The 17,184-nt window shown below is 38.6% G+C and overlaps 1 protein-coding gene across 7 annotated transcripts in view; it reads right to left on the minus strand.

The window, feature by feature from the left end:
* Nucleotides 1–7,108: 7,108 nt before the first annotated feature.
* ACMSD (aminocarboxymuconate semialdehyde decarboxylase) overlaps nt 7,109–17,184 on the minus strand; it is a 62,043-nt gene continuing 51,967 nt past the window's right edge. For 4 of the 7 annotated variants that reach the window (XM_025277196.3, XM_025277187.3, XM_044936090.2 and 1 more), the window contains 2 exons: nt 12,662–12,760; nt 7,109–7,702 (listed from right to left, as the gene is read on the minus strand). In XM_025277196.3, the coding sequence (XP_025132981.1) occupies nt 7,640–7,702; nt 12,662–12,760 (162 nt within the window). In that variant the 3' untranslated portion in view covers nt 7,109–7,639. Of the gene's footprint in view, nt 7,703–11,725; nt 11,905–12,661; nt 12,761–17,184 lie in introns of those variants that run through there. The other 3 variants (XM_006062938.4, XM_025277214.3, XM_025277192.3) reach the window with 3 other exon arrangements.

The raw sequence follows: 17,184 nt of genomic DNA on the forward strand, positions 1-17,184 counted from the left end.
TATCTAGGTTGGTCATAACTTTCCTTCCAAGGAGTAAACGTCTTTTAATTTCATGGCTGCAATGACCATCTGCAGTGATTTTAGAGCCCCCCAAAATAAAGTCTGACACTGTTTCCACTGTTTCCCCATCTATTTCCCATGAACTGATGGGACTAGATGCCATGATCTTCGTTTTCTGAATGTTGAGCTTTAAGCCAACTTGTTCACTTTCCTGTTTCACTTTCATCAAGAGGCTTTTGAGTTCCTCTTCACTTTCTGCCATAAGGGTGGTGTCATCTGCATATCTGAGGTTATTGAGATAAGATTCTCCCGGCAATCTTGATTCCAGCTTGTGTTTCTTCCAGCCCAGCGTTTCTCAGGATGTACTCTGCACATAAGTTAAATAAGGAGGATGACAATATACAGCCTTGACGTACTCCTTTTCCTATTTGGAACCAGTCTGTTGTTCCATGTCCAGTTCTAACTATTGCTTCCTGACCTGCATACAGGTTTCTCAAGAGGCAGGTCAGGTGGTCTGGTATTCCCATCTCTTTCAGAATTTTCCACAGCTTATTGTGATCCACACAGTCAAAGTACAGCATAGTCAGTACTTGTATAATTATAGATTACCTTTACGAAAATACACATATACAGACAACAGATAAAATTGGCTCCCTCTGGGTGACATACATTGAATTTAATGCTTTTGAACTCTTCTACCATGTTTGTGGATTGACTTCTCAAAAATGAACTTAAAAATTTTTATTAGGTATCTGATAAAAGTGAGCAGTATTTTATATTCAGAAATGGAAACTTCTATTCACTTTTGTTCAATTTTGTTTCAGAAAAAGCCTCAGAATTGTTGTAAGCTAAACAAATATGAAGTTGGTATTTATTTTAATTAAATTCATCTTAAATAATTGAATATATATATTTTAAATGGAAGTATAGTTGATTTTTTTGGAGAAGGAAATGGCAACCCACTCCAGTGTTCTTGCCTGGAGAATCCCAGGGACGGGGGAGCCTGGTGGGCTGCCATCTATGGGGTCTCACAGAGTCAGACATGACTGAAGCGACTTAGCAGCAGCAGCAGCAGCATAGTTGATTTATGATATCAACTATAGTTGAATTGTTGGTTAGTTGATTAGTTTTAAGTGTTCATCACAGTGATTTAGCTATATATTGGGTTGGCCAAAATATTTGTTGAGATTTTCCCATAAGATGTTATGGAAAAACCTGAACAAACTTTGGTCTACCCAATTACATTTAAATAAATATTTATTTATGTTTGTATGTATTTATTTTGGGCCTCCCCGGTGAAGAATGCCTGCCAATGCAGGAGACAAGGGTTTGATCCCTGGGTCAGGAAGATCTTCTGGAGAAGGGCATGGCAACCCACTCCAGTATTCTTGCCTGGGAAATCACATGGACAGAGGACACTGGCGGGCTACAGTCCATGGGGCTGCAAAAGAGTCCTAAGTAAAATATGATGTTGCAACTAAACAACAACAGCATTTTATTTATATATAATACTTTATTTATATATTCATCTTCATATTATTTTCCCTTATAGGGTATTACAAAATATTGAATATAGTTTCCTGTGCTATACAGTAGGTCCTTGTTGGTTATCTGTTTAGTATACAGTAGGAGAAGGCAAGGGCAACCCACTCCAGTGTTCTTGCCTGGAGAATCCCAGGGACGGGGGAGCCTGGTGGGCTGCCATCTATGGGGTCGCACAGAGTAGGACACGACTGAAGCGACTTAGCAGCAGCAGCAGCAGCAGTGTGTATGTGTCAATCCCGATCTCCCAATCTATCCCTCTCCCCTTTGGTAATCATAAGTTTGTTTTCTATGTCTGTGAGTTTCTGTTTTGTAAATTCATTTGTATCATTCTTTTTGATGAATATAGGTGTAAGTTTTCTGGTTGGGTAATAAATATTGGGTTGAATTAGACTGGCTTCCTTTTTAGGGGAGATAGAAAATTTGGAGAAGGGTCCAGTCCAAGGAAGAGAAATACATGGGTGACTATGAAGAGTTGTCCTTTGGAATCTGATGGTGGTGGGATTTTTTTCCCCCTATGGCTATGTTTTGGCAAAGTACATATACTAGATAAGAAGGGAGAGAAAAGCCTAAAAGGGGGATTTTCTTGAGCGATTTTTGAGATTTTGGGTGTGATAAGTGCCGTGTTAGGGCCAGAAGGGTCTTTTCAAATTTCAACTAGTTATATCCTTGTTGCGGTCCTTTAATGGACTGGAACCTGGTGGTCCGGGGTCAACGACAAGAAAGTGAAAGAAGGAAAGAGGCTAATATTCCCTGGGTTATGCAGAAAACCAATGAAACCCTAGGACAGGGCTTGTACCATTCACGTAGGCACAGGGCGCCCTCTTAAGAGGTCTTGAGAAGTCTTGAAAGCCCGGGCAGGAAAATGAGCTCGGCAGGCTTCCACGCTCCAGAGAATCAGCCAGAAAGAGACAGAGAGAAAAAGAAAGAAAGAAAGAAGGACACAGGGACCCAAGTCTCTAGTGGGACAAGGGTCCTTTATTGAACTCTGTGTGAGTATATATACCTTATTACAAGGTAGCTTCAGATAAACATCAAAAGACCAGACTTTACAAGTTACCAAGGAAACAAGGAGTAATAGAAGCCATAAAGCCAAAAGACATCCATATCAAAAGAGGGTTGTAAATCATCCCTTTCCCCATATGGAAAAGCTAATGAAGGAAATCCTATGCAAGCATCCCATCTCTTTGATCTCAGTCCTGGGAGCGGCTTGCCGCTCCACTCGTTCCTGACAGGAACTGATAAGGAACAGAGGGCTCAAGAGAGACAGGCAACAGCACACAGGAATCCTACTGTTAAACATTCCCTGACATATCCTAATTAAAAACCTCACAGCCTTTTGATAGATCAAATTCCTCAAACCAGTGTGTGGCCCTATGTGATCTTGTCTCTTTGTACCAAGAATGTCTTGCTTTCTCACCTCCAGCCCCAGTGGTATCCTTTCCTGCTGTGTTCTCTCCTGCCACAAGGCTTTCATCTATGCTTTTCTCTCTGTGCTCTTCCCTTTCCTCTTTGCCGCTTTACCTTTTAGCTGTTGTCTGCTCTTCAGAACCCAGCTGAAGCAACAGTTCTGAAAATTCTCTCCCCAACTCTAATGGGCTCATGTCCCGTATTTTAAGCTCTATATATACTATGTGTGGAGAAGGCAATGGCACCCCACTCCAGTACTCTTGCCTGGAAAATCCCATGGACGGAGGAGCCTGGTAGGCTGCAGTCCATGGGGTCGCTGAGGGTTGGACATGACTGAGCGACTTCACTTTGAATTTTCACTTTCATGCATTGGAGAAGGAAATGACAACCCACTCCAGTGTTCTTGCCTGGAGAATCCCAGGGATGGGGGAGCCTGGTGGGCTGCTGTCTATGGGGTCGCACAGAGTCGGACACGACTGAAGCGACTTAGTAGTATACACTATGTGTGTCTCCTTCCTAGCTCTTGTCACAGTAGCAATTTTACATCAATTTGTTGCTTGTTTGGTACCTGTCTCCCTAACTAGATTATAAGCGCAGTTGAGGGCAGGAACCATGTTTGTTTTTACTTACATTATCCCAGCACCTAGTGTACATAGTGCACCCTCAGTAAATACTGTTGAATGCAAATTAATTAGGTCATCGTTTCTGCTCTCAAGGAAGTTCCAGTCTAGTGGGGAGATAGCAATTGCAATTCAAATTGAGAAGTGTCTGCTATTAGCAGTATCAGCACAACTTTTAAAAGGGGAAAATACTGATTAATGACATCTCAAAGCCTAGAAACCATCATTCTAGGTCCTGAGGAATTTTAAAGAGAGCTAGAGAAAGAGCAATGCTATCAGATACATACTTGGAAAATTTTTTCTGGCCATAGGGTGGAAGGTGGATTATGCCAGACTAAGCCAAGAAGCAGGAATATACATAAGAGATAATATCAATAATCTTGATGAGAGTTGAGGACCTGAATCTAGTTGAAAACATTAAGGAAGACAGAATAGATAAGTGAAAGATATAAAAATGGCAGAATCTATCAGACTTAATGTCAGGTTTGATATGGGTGAAGGAGAAAATTTAAGTGACTGGGTGATGCCATTGATCAGAATTGGGACTATAGGAAGTGGAATTATTTTGAGATAAAGGGATTGAGTTATACTGAGAGCATATGATTCTGCCCCCAAGTACTAAGTACTAATACTTTGGTACTTAGTACTTTTTAAAGATTTTTTAAAAACTTTAGTTTTGGCTGCACTGGGTCTTCGTTGTGCGTGGGCTTTCTCTAGTTGTGGCGAGCGGGGGCTACTCTTTGCTGCAGTGCATGGGCTTCTCATTGCGGTGACTTCTCTTGTTGTGGAGCACGGGCTCTAAGGTGCAAGGGCTTCAGTAGTTGTGACTCGTGGGCTTGGTTGCTCCGAAGCACTGAGATCTTTCCAGACTAGGGATCCAACCTGTGTCCCCTGCATTGCAAGGCAGATTCTTAGCCCCTGTACCACCAAAGAAGCCCAGTACCATAATAATTTATATTTTTTCTTTTTTAATGCCTAAAGCTGTTAGGCCTTCTTGAAACATTGTCTCCCCCTTACTTCTGAATACATTTTTTTCTGGTTTTCTTCCTATCTCACTGAGCACTACTTAGTTTCCAGTGCTGGTGAATCATAGTAATTAGTCTTGGGTTCTTTTGGTTCTCTGCTTTACTTTTTCTCCTGGTGATTTCATCCAGTGTCATTTCTTTAAATACTTTCTATACACTGATGCCCTCTTCCCAACTTCCCTCTTTAACTCCCCAAAATAGTGTACCTAACTGCTTATGGACATTCCTACTTAAATGTTTAAGACACATCTGAAATATAGTAAGTCCAACAGCAGAGCTATTGATTCTCTTTCTTCCCAAACCTGTTTTTGTCAGTCTTCCTCATGATGGTAAAATAAATCAACCCAGATGCTCAAGTGAAAAAAACTAGGAGTCAAGGCATCTATCTAAAGTATGGATGAGTTTAACAGCCTTAGCTACATTACAGAGGATAAATATCCCCAGAATTATTGCACAGAAAGGACATCATCAGAAAGCCCTTCTTTATATTTGGATTAAAGAGGAAGTTTCTCATCTTTTCTAGTGTCTGCATAGTTTTACCCTTATCTTGGAGTTAAATCTTTGATCAAATCTATGTTGGAGTTATCCTTATGTGTGGTATCACAAATGAACCTAATTTTATTGCAGCATTATTTGTAATTGTAAAATATTGGAAATTACATATAATGTCCAAATGTAAGAGATTGAACAAACTATGGTGTGCACACACACAGACACCTAGGAATCAGCCTTGATTTTTTTCTTTCCCATTTGCCCTTGTCCTCACATTTATCAAGTGCTGTTGCTTCTCCCTACAACCCCATATCACTGTCCCTGTTCTACTACTCTTGCCCAAGTCACCATCATTTCTTGACACCTTAAAATAATTCTCCACAGAGCTGTTAATGTGTTTTTTAAAAACATAAGACAGAGCATGTCACAAACCTATTTTAAAAACTCCATTCATTGGCTTACTAAAATACTTAATATGAAAATCTAAACTCTCGACCACAGCTTACTTATCAGGCCAACTTTTCAGCTTCATCCCTGTTTCTCCCTTGCTCACAAGCTCTGTCCCAGCTCTTTTCTGCCTCAGAGCCTTTGCTGCTCTAGCCCTTCCCCAGAAGACTGTTCTCCATGGCCATTTCTTTCTGTTACTCAAGTCTTAGTTCAAAGTCCTCTTTAAACAGGTGTGCTCTGGCCCTACAACTTAATGTTTTATCTCCCATCCTTCCCCGAGTCATTCTATACATCTTCTTGTTTTAATTTCTGCATAATGTTTATCAGTATAAGAAAAGTTTCCTCCCTCCCTCCTTTTCTTCCCTCCCTCCTTCTCCCCTCTTGCTCTCCATTTCTCCTTTCTTTGTCCTCCCTCCTTTATTTATTTATAGTTTCTTACCCTACAGGTTGTAGGTTTCATCAGAGAACAGATTTTATCCTTTTTGTTAACTTTCTATGTCCCCAGTGTGTGGAACTGCCTTACAACCCTGGCATATCACATAAATACTCTGTGAATATGAATATACCCCAAATCTATTTAAACTATGTATTTATCTATATATCTGTTAAAATTACATTGAATGAGATGATCAGGTTACTTTTCATAATAAAGCAGTCCTCAAACACTATGTTAAAAGTGCTCAAATACAGAATATTTAAAAAGAAACAAGACCTTTTCCCCCAAAGAATGGGGAAGTAAAAAATAATAACATATGCTTCATGTTGTCCTTTGACTCAACTTTTTCTTTTAAAGCAGATTGGAATAACAAGCAAAGTGTTGGGTGGGTAAAGTCTTAGAAAGCAACAGGAGGAGCAAGAAAGAGATGGGAGTTATAGACTAAAATAAAATAATAGGATGAGTGTAGTTTAGCAAAGATTAAATCAGTACAAATTACATGTCATACTCAACTCTTGACTAATAGGAGGGAAAAGAAGTATGAATGAATCAAGAGGATGGGACTTCCCTGGTGGTCCAGTGGTTAAGACTGTGTTTCCACTGCACGGGGCATGGATTCAACCCCTTGTCAGGGAACTAAGATCCCCCATGCCATGGCGAGGCCAAAAAACCCCACACAAAAACAAAAAGCCAGAAAACCACAATTAGAGCAAGCGGATAATTTTGAAAAATTACGTTTTAGAATTCAGCCAGAGGTACATGAACCACAGATGTTCATCACCCCTCCCAGAACCAAGTTCATCTTCAGCAGACCAGGTGGAATGAATAGAAATGTGGTGAGTATAACAGGCTACCCTGGTATTGCCCTGCTGAACCTCCACAGCTTGCTTTACACAGTCTCTTCAGTATTTCAAATGGAAAGAGTTTCTGGTAAAAGTAAATTACATACTGAAACTTTTCTCCAGAATAGATAAGTTCTTATTCATATGGAAACTATGTTCCCATTGTTTTGCCTTCCTATTTACCATCTTCCAACTCTTAACATGCCTTATTCATCTTTATAGACTCATCTCGAGTTCCAGCTTCTGTGAAGATGTGCCCAAAGTTGGAATCAAGTGAATTTTTCTTAACTGAAATTCTGTGACATGCATGTTTTATTGCTTAGTAATTATTCCATAAACATGTATTTTGCCTCCTTAATTGGGCTGTAAGTTCCTAGAGATTATGGAAAATGTGTTTTTTTTTTTTGGACTCTAAAGCATTCCCAGCCCACTTCTGAGCTAATGGAAGGTATTTAAAGTGAATAAAAACAGGTTATTTGGGACCTATTAACAAATATTTGCTCAAAGTAGAGAACCTACATGAACCCTCTAGGATGAATCTGTTATTTTTTTCATATGAATCATTAATGGCATTTTGCTTTTTATTTCTGCCATTAATTTTAAAGGCTGTAGGAAAATAATTTTTGATTTGCACATGAAATAATGTACTGCTTTTCAGAACAAAAACATGAAAATCATTTTTGTTATGAATAGTTTAGGGTATTTGGATATATTCTATTTCTGGATAAAAGAGTTCAAAATAGGATTTCAGTAATGCATATGTGATATGTATTTAAAAGCAAAAGTAAAATGTCTTCTTGAAATTTGCCTTTGTAGTAAATTCAGTCATTCAAATTGTTTCCTTTCAAGACCCAAAAATTCTAGGGCATTGCCAGCTTTGAGTTTATCCTGAAAAAGAAAAGAAAAGGTTTTACTTTAAAGCATTATTTAATGGCTGTTTTAAAGCTTATTAACTGTCTTCAGGTTTTTAAAAACTCAGTTCCCCAATGTGAGAGAAGAATATTAGGTGTTTAAACAATGATCTCTTGACCCATGTTTTGCCGTACTATTTTTAAAATTATATTCATGTATTTGTATTGAGCAATATTTTAAAAGCAAAAATATGAATGGTGGGTGGCATATTTATGCTTTAATTATTTTCTCTACTTCTCAAATATGTTGACAGTCATAGACAAAACATGGTAGAGGTTTTAAATTTTTGAACATGTAAATAATGTATTATTTACATTATAGCTAATGTAGAAAATGTATAATTTTATGTTTTTTTATAGTAGCAGTTTCTAATGAAATATTTCTGCAAATGCATTTTATATTAAATAGTAAGTACAATGATAGGTTTAAGCATATTATAAACAGAATTATAGTATGACCCAACAATTCCACTCCTAAATATACCCAAAAGAATTTTTAAAAGTATCAATCAGATACTTGAAAGGGAACGTTCGTAATAGTACTATGCATAGCAGCTGAAAGAAACAGCACAAGTATACATCAACAGATGAGTAGGCTTTTAAACGTGGTATACACATAAATGGAATATTCAGCACCCAAAAGGAATGTTTTTTTTTTCTTTCAGTTTTATTGATATATGATTAATATACAACACTGTATAAGTTTAAGATGTACAACAAATTATCCTTCAATTAAAAAATAAATTTAAAAAATTATGACAATAAAGTTTTAAAAATAAAATAACATAAAAGCAAAAAAAAAAAAAGTACAACATAATGATCTGACTTATATACATCATGAAATGAATACCATAATAAGTTTAGTGGATATCCATCATCTCATATGGACACAACATTAAAGAAATAGAAAAAATATTTTTTCTCTTGGGATAAGAGTCTTAGTATTTAGTCTTTTAATAACTAACATATAGCAGTGTTAATTATATTTATCCTGTTGTACGTTACAGTCCTGGTGGCTCAGTGGTAGAGAATTCACCTGTCAATGCAGAAGATACGGGTTTGATCCCTGGATTTGGAAGAGCCACTGAAGAAGGAAATGGCAACCCACTCTGTATTCTTGCCTGGGAAATCCCATGGGCAGAGGAGCCTGGTGGGCTGCAGTACATGAGGTCACAAAAGAGTCGGACACGACTGAATGACTGAGCATAAGAAGATTAAAATCCTAGTACTTATTTATCTTGTAACTGGAAATTTGTACCTTTTGACTGCCTTCTCTAATTCCCCCTTTGTCCCTCTATTTGAAATCTAAGTTTGAAATTTGGTTGTAGGAGGAGGGGAGGAGACTTTCAACAGGGAAAACCCTCCTAGGAAAATGACTTCTTTGGTAACCTCTACAGGACCCTCCAATGAGTTTTAAGAATTACTTGGAGTCAAATACAGAGAAAAGGTACAGCTTAGGTACCACTACCTTCTCCGTATATGTGTTGTCCTTTCACATGACCCTGAATAAGAGTCTCAGAATATTGTACAAATATGTACATTGATAAATTTCACATGAGAATGCCAAGTTTTTTTTCACCTACTCCCCAGCTATAGATTAGATCTGCTCCACAGAAAAAGCTCCTGTGATTTGAGAGTTAACTTTGTGATACCCTAATTGATACAGGTCTAGCTTGCAAAGGACAGGCATGCGGCTGAGGGTGGAAGGAAACATGTATGGGGTTGTGTAACATCCATACCATTAATGTGTATCTGTGTATCATGACCATGTCAGGGTTCTCACATAGGCTTGCAGAGTGGGTAATGTGAAGCAAGGACCTCTTACTTGGGGTTCTTCCGTGATTCATCCTGGGTTATCCTTCTCTAAAGGAAGACTTCAGAAATAATGGCTGCAGCTCTGAAAAACTATTTGCTTTACTTTTTAAAATACGTTGCTACCAAGTATCCTTTGAAGGTGATACATTTTGGTGTATTGGATAGAGACCTGATCCTGGAGTTAGGAGATTTGGAGTTGAGTTCATGTGCTATAATCCAGCAATTATATCCCTTTGGCAAATCACTTAACACCCAAGTCTTGATTTCCTCCTGTGCATCTACCTGGTGGAATGCATTTGCCTATCTCCCAGTGTTGTTGTGCTCATCAAATGGATTTATTTATTTCATTAAAATTTTTTTTAGTGAAATTTTACCTTCATGTGGCTCAAAATTCAAAAGATATGAAATGTATGTTTCCTTTTACTAGTACTGCCCAACCACTACTTTTTCTTCCCAGACTTATCAGTTTCTTATCTGTTCTTCCAGAGATATTTTATTCATATATAAGCAAATTCTTATATGTAGGTTTATAAATTTTTTTCACAAATGGAGAGTGTGCTATTTACAAATGAAAATATGTGCATTTTTGTACCTTTCTTAATATATCTTAGAAATTGATTTTTAATACTTTTTAATGGCTATACCGACTTGATGGACATGAGTTTGAGTGAACTCCAGGAGTTGGTGATGGACAGGGAGGCCTGGCGTGCTGCGATTCATGGGGTCGCAAAGAGTCGGACATGACTGAGTGACTGAACTGAACTGAACTGAATGGCTATATAGACTCCATTGTATAGACATACTGTTATTTATTTAACTATTCCCCTGTAGATTGTTTTTAGTCTTTATTACAATGTTATGATGAGTAACATGTAATGTTACAGAATGTCATGTATTTATGACTGCATAAAATTTTTATTCAAGATTTTCTGAAAACATGAAAGTGGTAGACATATAAAATTAAATAACAAAAGGCATATAATAGTAATTATTATTATTCCATTAAAGTCCTAATCAGGATATTTGACGTGGAGTTTGAGCAAACTCTGGGAGACAGTGAAGGGCAGGGAGGCCTGGCATGCTGCAGTCCATGGGTCGCAGAGTCGGACATGGCTGCAACTGAACAACAACAACAGGAGCTTGGGGTAGTCTGGTTTTAGTTTATTTTCATTCATGTTATAGGGAGTTTTTCATTTTCAACTTTTGATATAAAAAGAGAAAATCCTAGTATTGCTTTCTACTTTAATAAGTATATATTTAACAATTATATGAAGGCTTACCTCATAGCTCAGTCGGTAAAGAATTTGCCTGCAATGCAGGAGACCTGGGTTAATTTCCTGGGTCGGGAAGATCCCCTGGAGAAGGAAATGGCAACCCATTCCAGTATTCTTGCCTGGAGAATCCCATGGACAGAGGAGCCTGGAGGGTTACAGTCCATGGGGTTGCAGGAGTAGGACACGACTTAGTGACTAAACCACCACCGCCGCTGCTGCTGCTGCTGCTAAGTCGCTTCAGTCGTGTCCGACTCTGTGCGACCCAATGGACGGCAGCCCACCAGGCTCCCCCATCCCTCGGATTCTCCAGGCAAACCACCACTACCATTTAACAATTCAGGATTTTTATTTCCTTAAGGGGGGTAAGTGCCAAAGGAGACACTTCCTGTTTAAAGCAGTCTGAGGTTTCCCAGTTAATAACTTGCAATTAGTATATATCAAAATGTACTCTTCTTGGCATCTGTTAATGTGCTTCAAGCTGTCTAAGAAGATGTGATAAGCTGTATCCCTAACAATTAGAGTAGAGAATTAGAGATGAAGATAACTTTTGGATCCTAGTTTAGAAGAAAGTCAAGTCTCATACAAAAGGGTTATGACAGACTTTTGTAAAATTTTTTAAGAATTTACATCTCGCTGTGTTTTCATTTTGGCATTCCTGTCCCCTAGTGGTGAAGTCTTAGGAAGAACTTGTTTCGTTGGGAGCAGGTGTGGAATGGGATTTGCATGCTCAGTCACTCAGTTGGTCTGATTCTTGTCTCCTTTGTCTCCTGCATTGGCAGGTGGATTCTTTACCACTGTAGGATGGGAAAGTCAAAGTGTTAGTTGCTCAGTCATGTCTGACTCTTTGCAACTCCAGGGATTGTAGCCTGCTAGGCTCCTCCATCCATAGAATTCTCCAGACAAGAATGCTGGAGTGGGTAGACATTTCCTTCTTCAGAGGTTCTTCCTGACCCAGGGACAAACCAGCATTGAAGGTGGGCTCTTTACCATCTGAACCACCAGAGAAGCCCATGGGATGTGAAGGGGATGGCAAAGGAGAGGAAATCTGGAGACACAGTGCCTCATTTTAAGCTCATGTTGTTTCAGGAACCTAAGGGGCAGAATAGGAAGTGTCAGCATTAAGACACATTTAGCTACCCTAAAAGTCAAATGCTGAAAGAAAAACAAAATCCAGTTGCTTGAGGGTTCTGCATCCTTGAGTCCTGTTAATCAAGACTTGAGTCTAAATATCCAAATTACTAGAATCATTACAACTTTGGAGATTGGTAGATATGTAATAGAAACATGTTTTCTTATTCATCTAACATGCACATCTAAATATATTATTAAATATGCTTCTTTACAGTTTTCTTTCTTGTATTTATGAATTTAGTTGTACTAGGTTGACTTCTAGCTTTTTAACTTTCCTTTGCTCTTTAATAGATCAGCCGTTTCTAAAGATCAAGTAACGGTTCTAGGAATACTGCTGCTGCTGCTAAGTCACTTCAGTCGTGTCTGACTCTGTGCGACCCCATAGACGGCAGCCCACTAGGCTTCCCTGTCTCTGGGATTCTCCAGGCAAGAACACTGGAGTGGGTTGCCATTTCCTTCTCCAATGCAGCAAAGTGAAAAGTGAAAGTGAAGTCACTCAGTCGTGTCCAACCCTCAGCGACCCCATGGACTGCAGCCTATCAGGCTCCTCCGTCCATGGGATTTTCCAAGCAAGAATACTGGAGTGGGGTGCCATTGCGAATACTAAGTGCAACAATTTCTCTGTCCTTTGCTATCCCATATCAAAGTGCTCTGAAACCAAACACAGTTAGATCAGGGAGATTCAGGAATAAGATCATGAAGTAAAAGGCACATACCTTGGTTTCTGCATCAAATTCTCCCATGGATTCTATCAGTTTCCCAGGTTCCAACTCACCTAGTGGGAAGGGGTAATCAGTTCCCAAAATGACTTTATCCTAAAAAAAGAACAAATTTATCCCTACTTTTTTAAAGCATCAAAGAACCTCTTATAAACTTAATTGTATTTACAAACACTCCTATGATAAAATAACAAAATTTCCCCTGATTAATGGAAGCAAATTGATTTGAAGTTTTAGGATTTAATGGCTTCAAATTGTATTCTGACATTTTGTCCAGCAGGTGGTGATATTAGGTCTCTTAAAACTGCAAATAAACCTCTATCCTCCCTTGTTTTTTCTAAGGAACTGAATTGCAGAACACTCAAATCTAAGAAGCAGGCATTTGTTTAATAAAACATGCTAATGTCTTCAAATGAAATTAGTGATTCTATATTTCTTAAAATGATGCATTGCAATTGACTCCACAATTTTTGAAAATATACTAGAGTTAGAAAGGAAAACGTAAAAAACTAACAACTGGATGAAATGAATGAAAAGAAAACAAAAACTAACCAGTTCCCCCCCACCCCCACAAACAATTACTATCTCTGTAAACTAGATTGTGTTTTTCAATGATGTAGCTTTGAAGTTCTATTTGACACTTTGTATGATAAAGCACACAGGCTTGTCTGTCTACAAATAAATAAAGCACTATGTCAAGTAGTGTGCTAAAATCTAGATTGCCCTGGTCAACAAAACAGAAATGGGGACAGGGAGGGCTCAAGATGGCAGAATAGGAGGATCCCAAGTTCACCCCCTGTCACACCTGAATTACATTACTGAACAGGGCAACTATCTCTGAGAATGACCTGAAGGCTAGTAGAAAAGACATAAAGAACCACAACTTGACAGGTAATAGGGTGGAGACACTGGCTGTCAGGATTCACATTCTTGCCATGGTGACTCACAAACAGGAGGAAAATCAACTGTGGAGGTCCTACCTGAGGAGCCAGGTGTCCAAGTCCCACACTGAGGTCACCAGCCTGGTCCTGCACTGGGAAGATGAGCACCCAGAATGTCTAGCTTTGAAAATCAGTGGGGCCTATGTTAGAACTAGAGGCTGGAGGGCCATCCTTAAAGGGCATGTGCAAAAACTTCCTTGCTCCAAGTCCCTGTGCCGAAGCTGCAGTTTGAAAGGAGTCTGGGTCAGACATACTTGCTGATCTTAGAGAGTCTTGTGGAGAAACAGGGGGCAGCTGGGACTCCCCTTGGGAACTGACATGTTTCTGGCAGCTGTTTTCATAATCTCTCTCTACCATGCTGACGCTGGCCCTGGTGGTTGCTTTTTTGGAATTCTCCCTCTAGCCTGTTAGCGCCCGGGGCAGCCCCAATTACCGGCACATCTGCAACAGCCAGGCTTGCTACAATAGAAGGCCTCATGCAGCCCATGTAGGGGACACCCCTGGAGTATCTGACTCTGGTGATCAAAGGGGAACATGCTGCTGGGCTTCCTTCCCTAGGACAAGTCACTTCTCCAAGATTGGGAGTTGTAACTAACTACATAATACATAGGAGTAAACTTAGAGAATTAGGCAAATTCAGGAGACAGAGGAGTATGTTTCAAACAAAAGAGCATGACAAAACTGAAGAAAGAGACCTAAACGAAATGAAGATAAGTGATCTACCTGAGAACGAGTTTAAGATAATGATTGTGAAGATGCTTACCAAACTCAGGATAAGAATGGATGAACAAGTGAGAACTTGAACAAAGAGTTAGAAAATATAAAAAGGAACCAATAAGAGTTGAAGAATACAATAACAGCAATGAAGTATACAGTGGAGGGCGTCACTGGTAGAGGAGATGATACTGAAGAATGGCTAAGTGATATGGAAGACAGAGTAGTAATAATCACCTAAGCCAAACAGGAAAAATAAAAATAATTTTAAAAAATGAGGATAGTTTAAGGGATCTTTGGGACAATATGAAGTGTACTAACATTTGCATTATAGGTGTCCCAGGAGAAGAGAGAAAGGGTAGAAGTAGTATTTGAAGAAATAATAGCTGAAAACTTCCCTAAGAAGGAAACAAGCCTCCAGGTCCAGGTAACATCAAGAGTCCAAAACAAGATGAACCCAAAGAAATCCATACCAAGACATAATTAAAATGGCAAAAGTTAAGAGAATTTTGAGGGCAACAAAAGAAAAACAATTAGTCACATACACGGGGATCCCATAAGGCTATCAGCTGATTTTTCAGCAGAAAATCTGCAGGCCAGAAAAGAATGGCATGATGTAATTAAAGTGATGAAAGATATTCCTGAGATGAATATAGCATTGTAAGTCAACTGTACTTTAATTTTTAAAAATACAATGGATAAGAATATGATATATTTGTGTAATGGCATAGTATACAGTGTTCAATGAACAAATTTTGGAGAAAAAGACAGAAATGGTCCCTCTCCTCAGAAACCTCATGATCTAGTAAGAGAGACACTAAATCAATAATCAATAACAAATCCATCTATTGAAATAAAATAAGAGGAACATATTTTCAACTAGAAATTTTACTTCTGGTAAGTATCCCACTCATATGCATGTAATAGAAATATTTCAAGGAAATTAATTGCAACAGTATTATAGTAGCAAAACACTATCAAATTAAATTATAGCATATCCCCAAATAAAAAGGAATGAAGGATAATTGCATATGCTGAAATGAAATAATCACCAAGTTATATTGTAAAAAGGAATGATCCTCACAGCAGATGCTAACACTACATTGTGAATGAATCTTGTAATTGACAAAATACAATATAATAGCTGTCAAATGGAATTTACTAAAGTTAATTCAAATATCATATGATACCGCTTATATGTGTAATCTAAATGGTACAAATGAACCTTTTTACAAAACAGAAATTGAGTCACAGATGTAGAAGACAAACATGGTTATCAAGAGGGAAGTGGGGAGGGATAAATTGGGAGATTGGGATTGACATATACACATATACACATTCTGTTCAGTTCTGTCACTCAGTCATGTCCAACTCTTTGCGACCCCATGGACTGAAGCATGCCAGGCTTCCCTGTCTATCACCAACTCTGGGAGCTTACTCAAACTCATGTCCATTGAGTTGGTCATGCCATCAAACCATCTCATCCTGTGTCATCCCCTTTCCTCGCCTTCAATCTTTCCCAGCATCAGGGTCTTTTCAAATGAGTTAGTTCTTTGCATCAAGTGGCCAAAGTATTGGAGTTTCAGCTTCAGCATCAGTCCTTCCAATGAATATTCAGGATGGATTTACTTTAGGATTGACTGGTTGGATCTTCTTGCAGTCCAAGAGACTCTCAAGAGTCTTCTCCAACACCACAGTTCAAAAGCATCAATTCTTTGGTGCTCAGCTTTCTTTATAGTCCATCTCTCACATCTGTACATGACTACTGGAAAAACCATAGCTTTGACTAGACAGACCTTTGTTGGCAAAGTAATGTCTGCTTTTTAATATGCTGTCTAGGTTGGTTATAACTTTTCTTCCAAGGAGCAAGCGTCTTTTAATTTCATGTCTGCAGTCACCATCTGCAGTGATTTTGGAGCTCAAGAAAACAAAGTCTCACTGTTTCCATTGTTTCCCCGTCTATTTGCCATGAAGTGATGGGACCAGATGCCATGATCTTAGTTTTCTGAATGTTGAGTTTTAAGCCAACTTTTCACTCTCCTCTTTCACTTTCATCAAGAGGCTCTTTAGTTCTTTGCTTTCTGTCATAAGGGTGGTGTCATCCACATATCTGAGGTTATTGGTATTTCTCCCAGAAATCTTGATTGCAGCTTGTGCTTCATGCAGCCCAGCATATCACATGATGTACTCTGCATAAAAGTTAAACAAGCAGGGTAACAATATACAGCCTTGATGTACTCCTTTCCAGATTTGGAACTAATCTGTTGTACTGTGTCCAGTTCTAACTGTTGCTTCCTGACCTGCATATAGATTTCTCAGGAGGCAGGTCTGATGGTCTAGTATTCCCATCTTCCGTACAGTCAAAGACTTTGGCATAATCAGTAAAGCAGAAGTAGATGTTTTTCTGGAACTGTCTTGCTTTGTCAGTGATTCAGGGATGTTGGCAATTTGATCTCTGGTTCCTCTGCCTTTTCCAAATCCAGCTTGAACATCTGGAAGCTCATGGTTCACGTACTGTTGAAACCTAGCTTGGAGAATTTTGAGCATTACTTTGCTAGTGTGTGAGATGCGTGCATTTATGCAGTAGTTTGAACATTCTTTGGCATTGCCTTTCTTTGGGATTGGGATGAAAATTCCTTTCATTACTCTGTATTGTAATGACCTATATGGGAACAGAATCTAGAAAAGAATGGATATAGGTATATGTATGATGCATAATGTATATGTACATAATAAAATATGATTCACTTAATATACAGCAGAAACTAACATAACATTGTACATCAACTATACTCCTATAAAAATAATTAATAAGAAAAAAGGGAAAGTTATATCATAAAGAGGGGAAAACAAAGTCTAGGACAA

Source organism: Bubalus bubalis, chromosome 2, assembly GCF_019923935.1.
Source record: "Bubalus bubalis isolate 160015118507 breed Murrah chromosome 2, NDDB_SH_1, whole genome shotgun sequence".
Taxonomy (NCBI): Eukaryota; Metazoa; Chordata; class Mammalia; order Artiodactyla; family Bovidae; genus Bubalus; species Bubalus bubalis.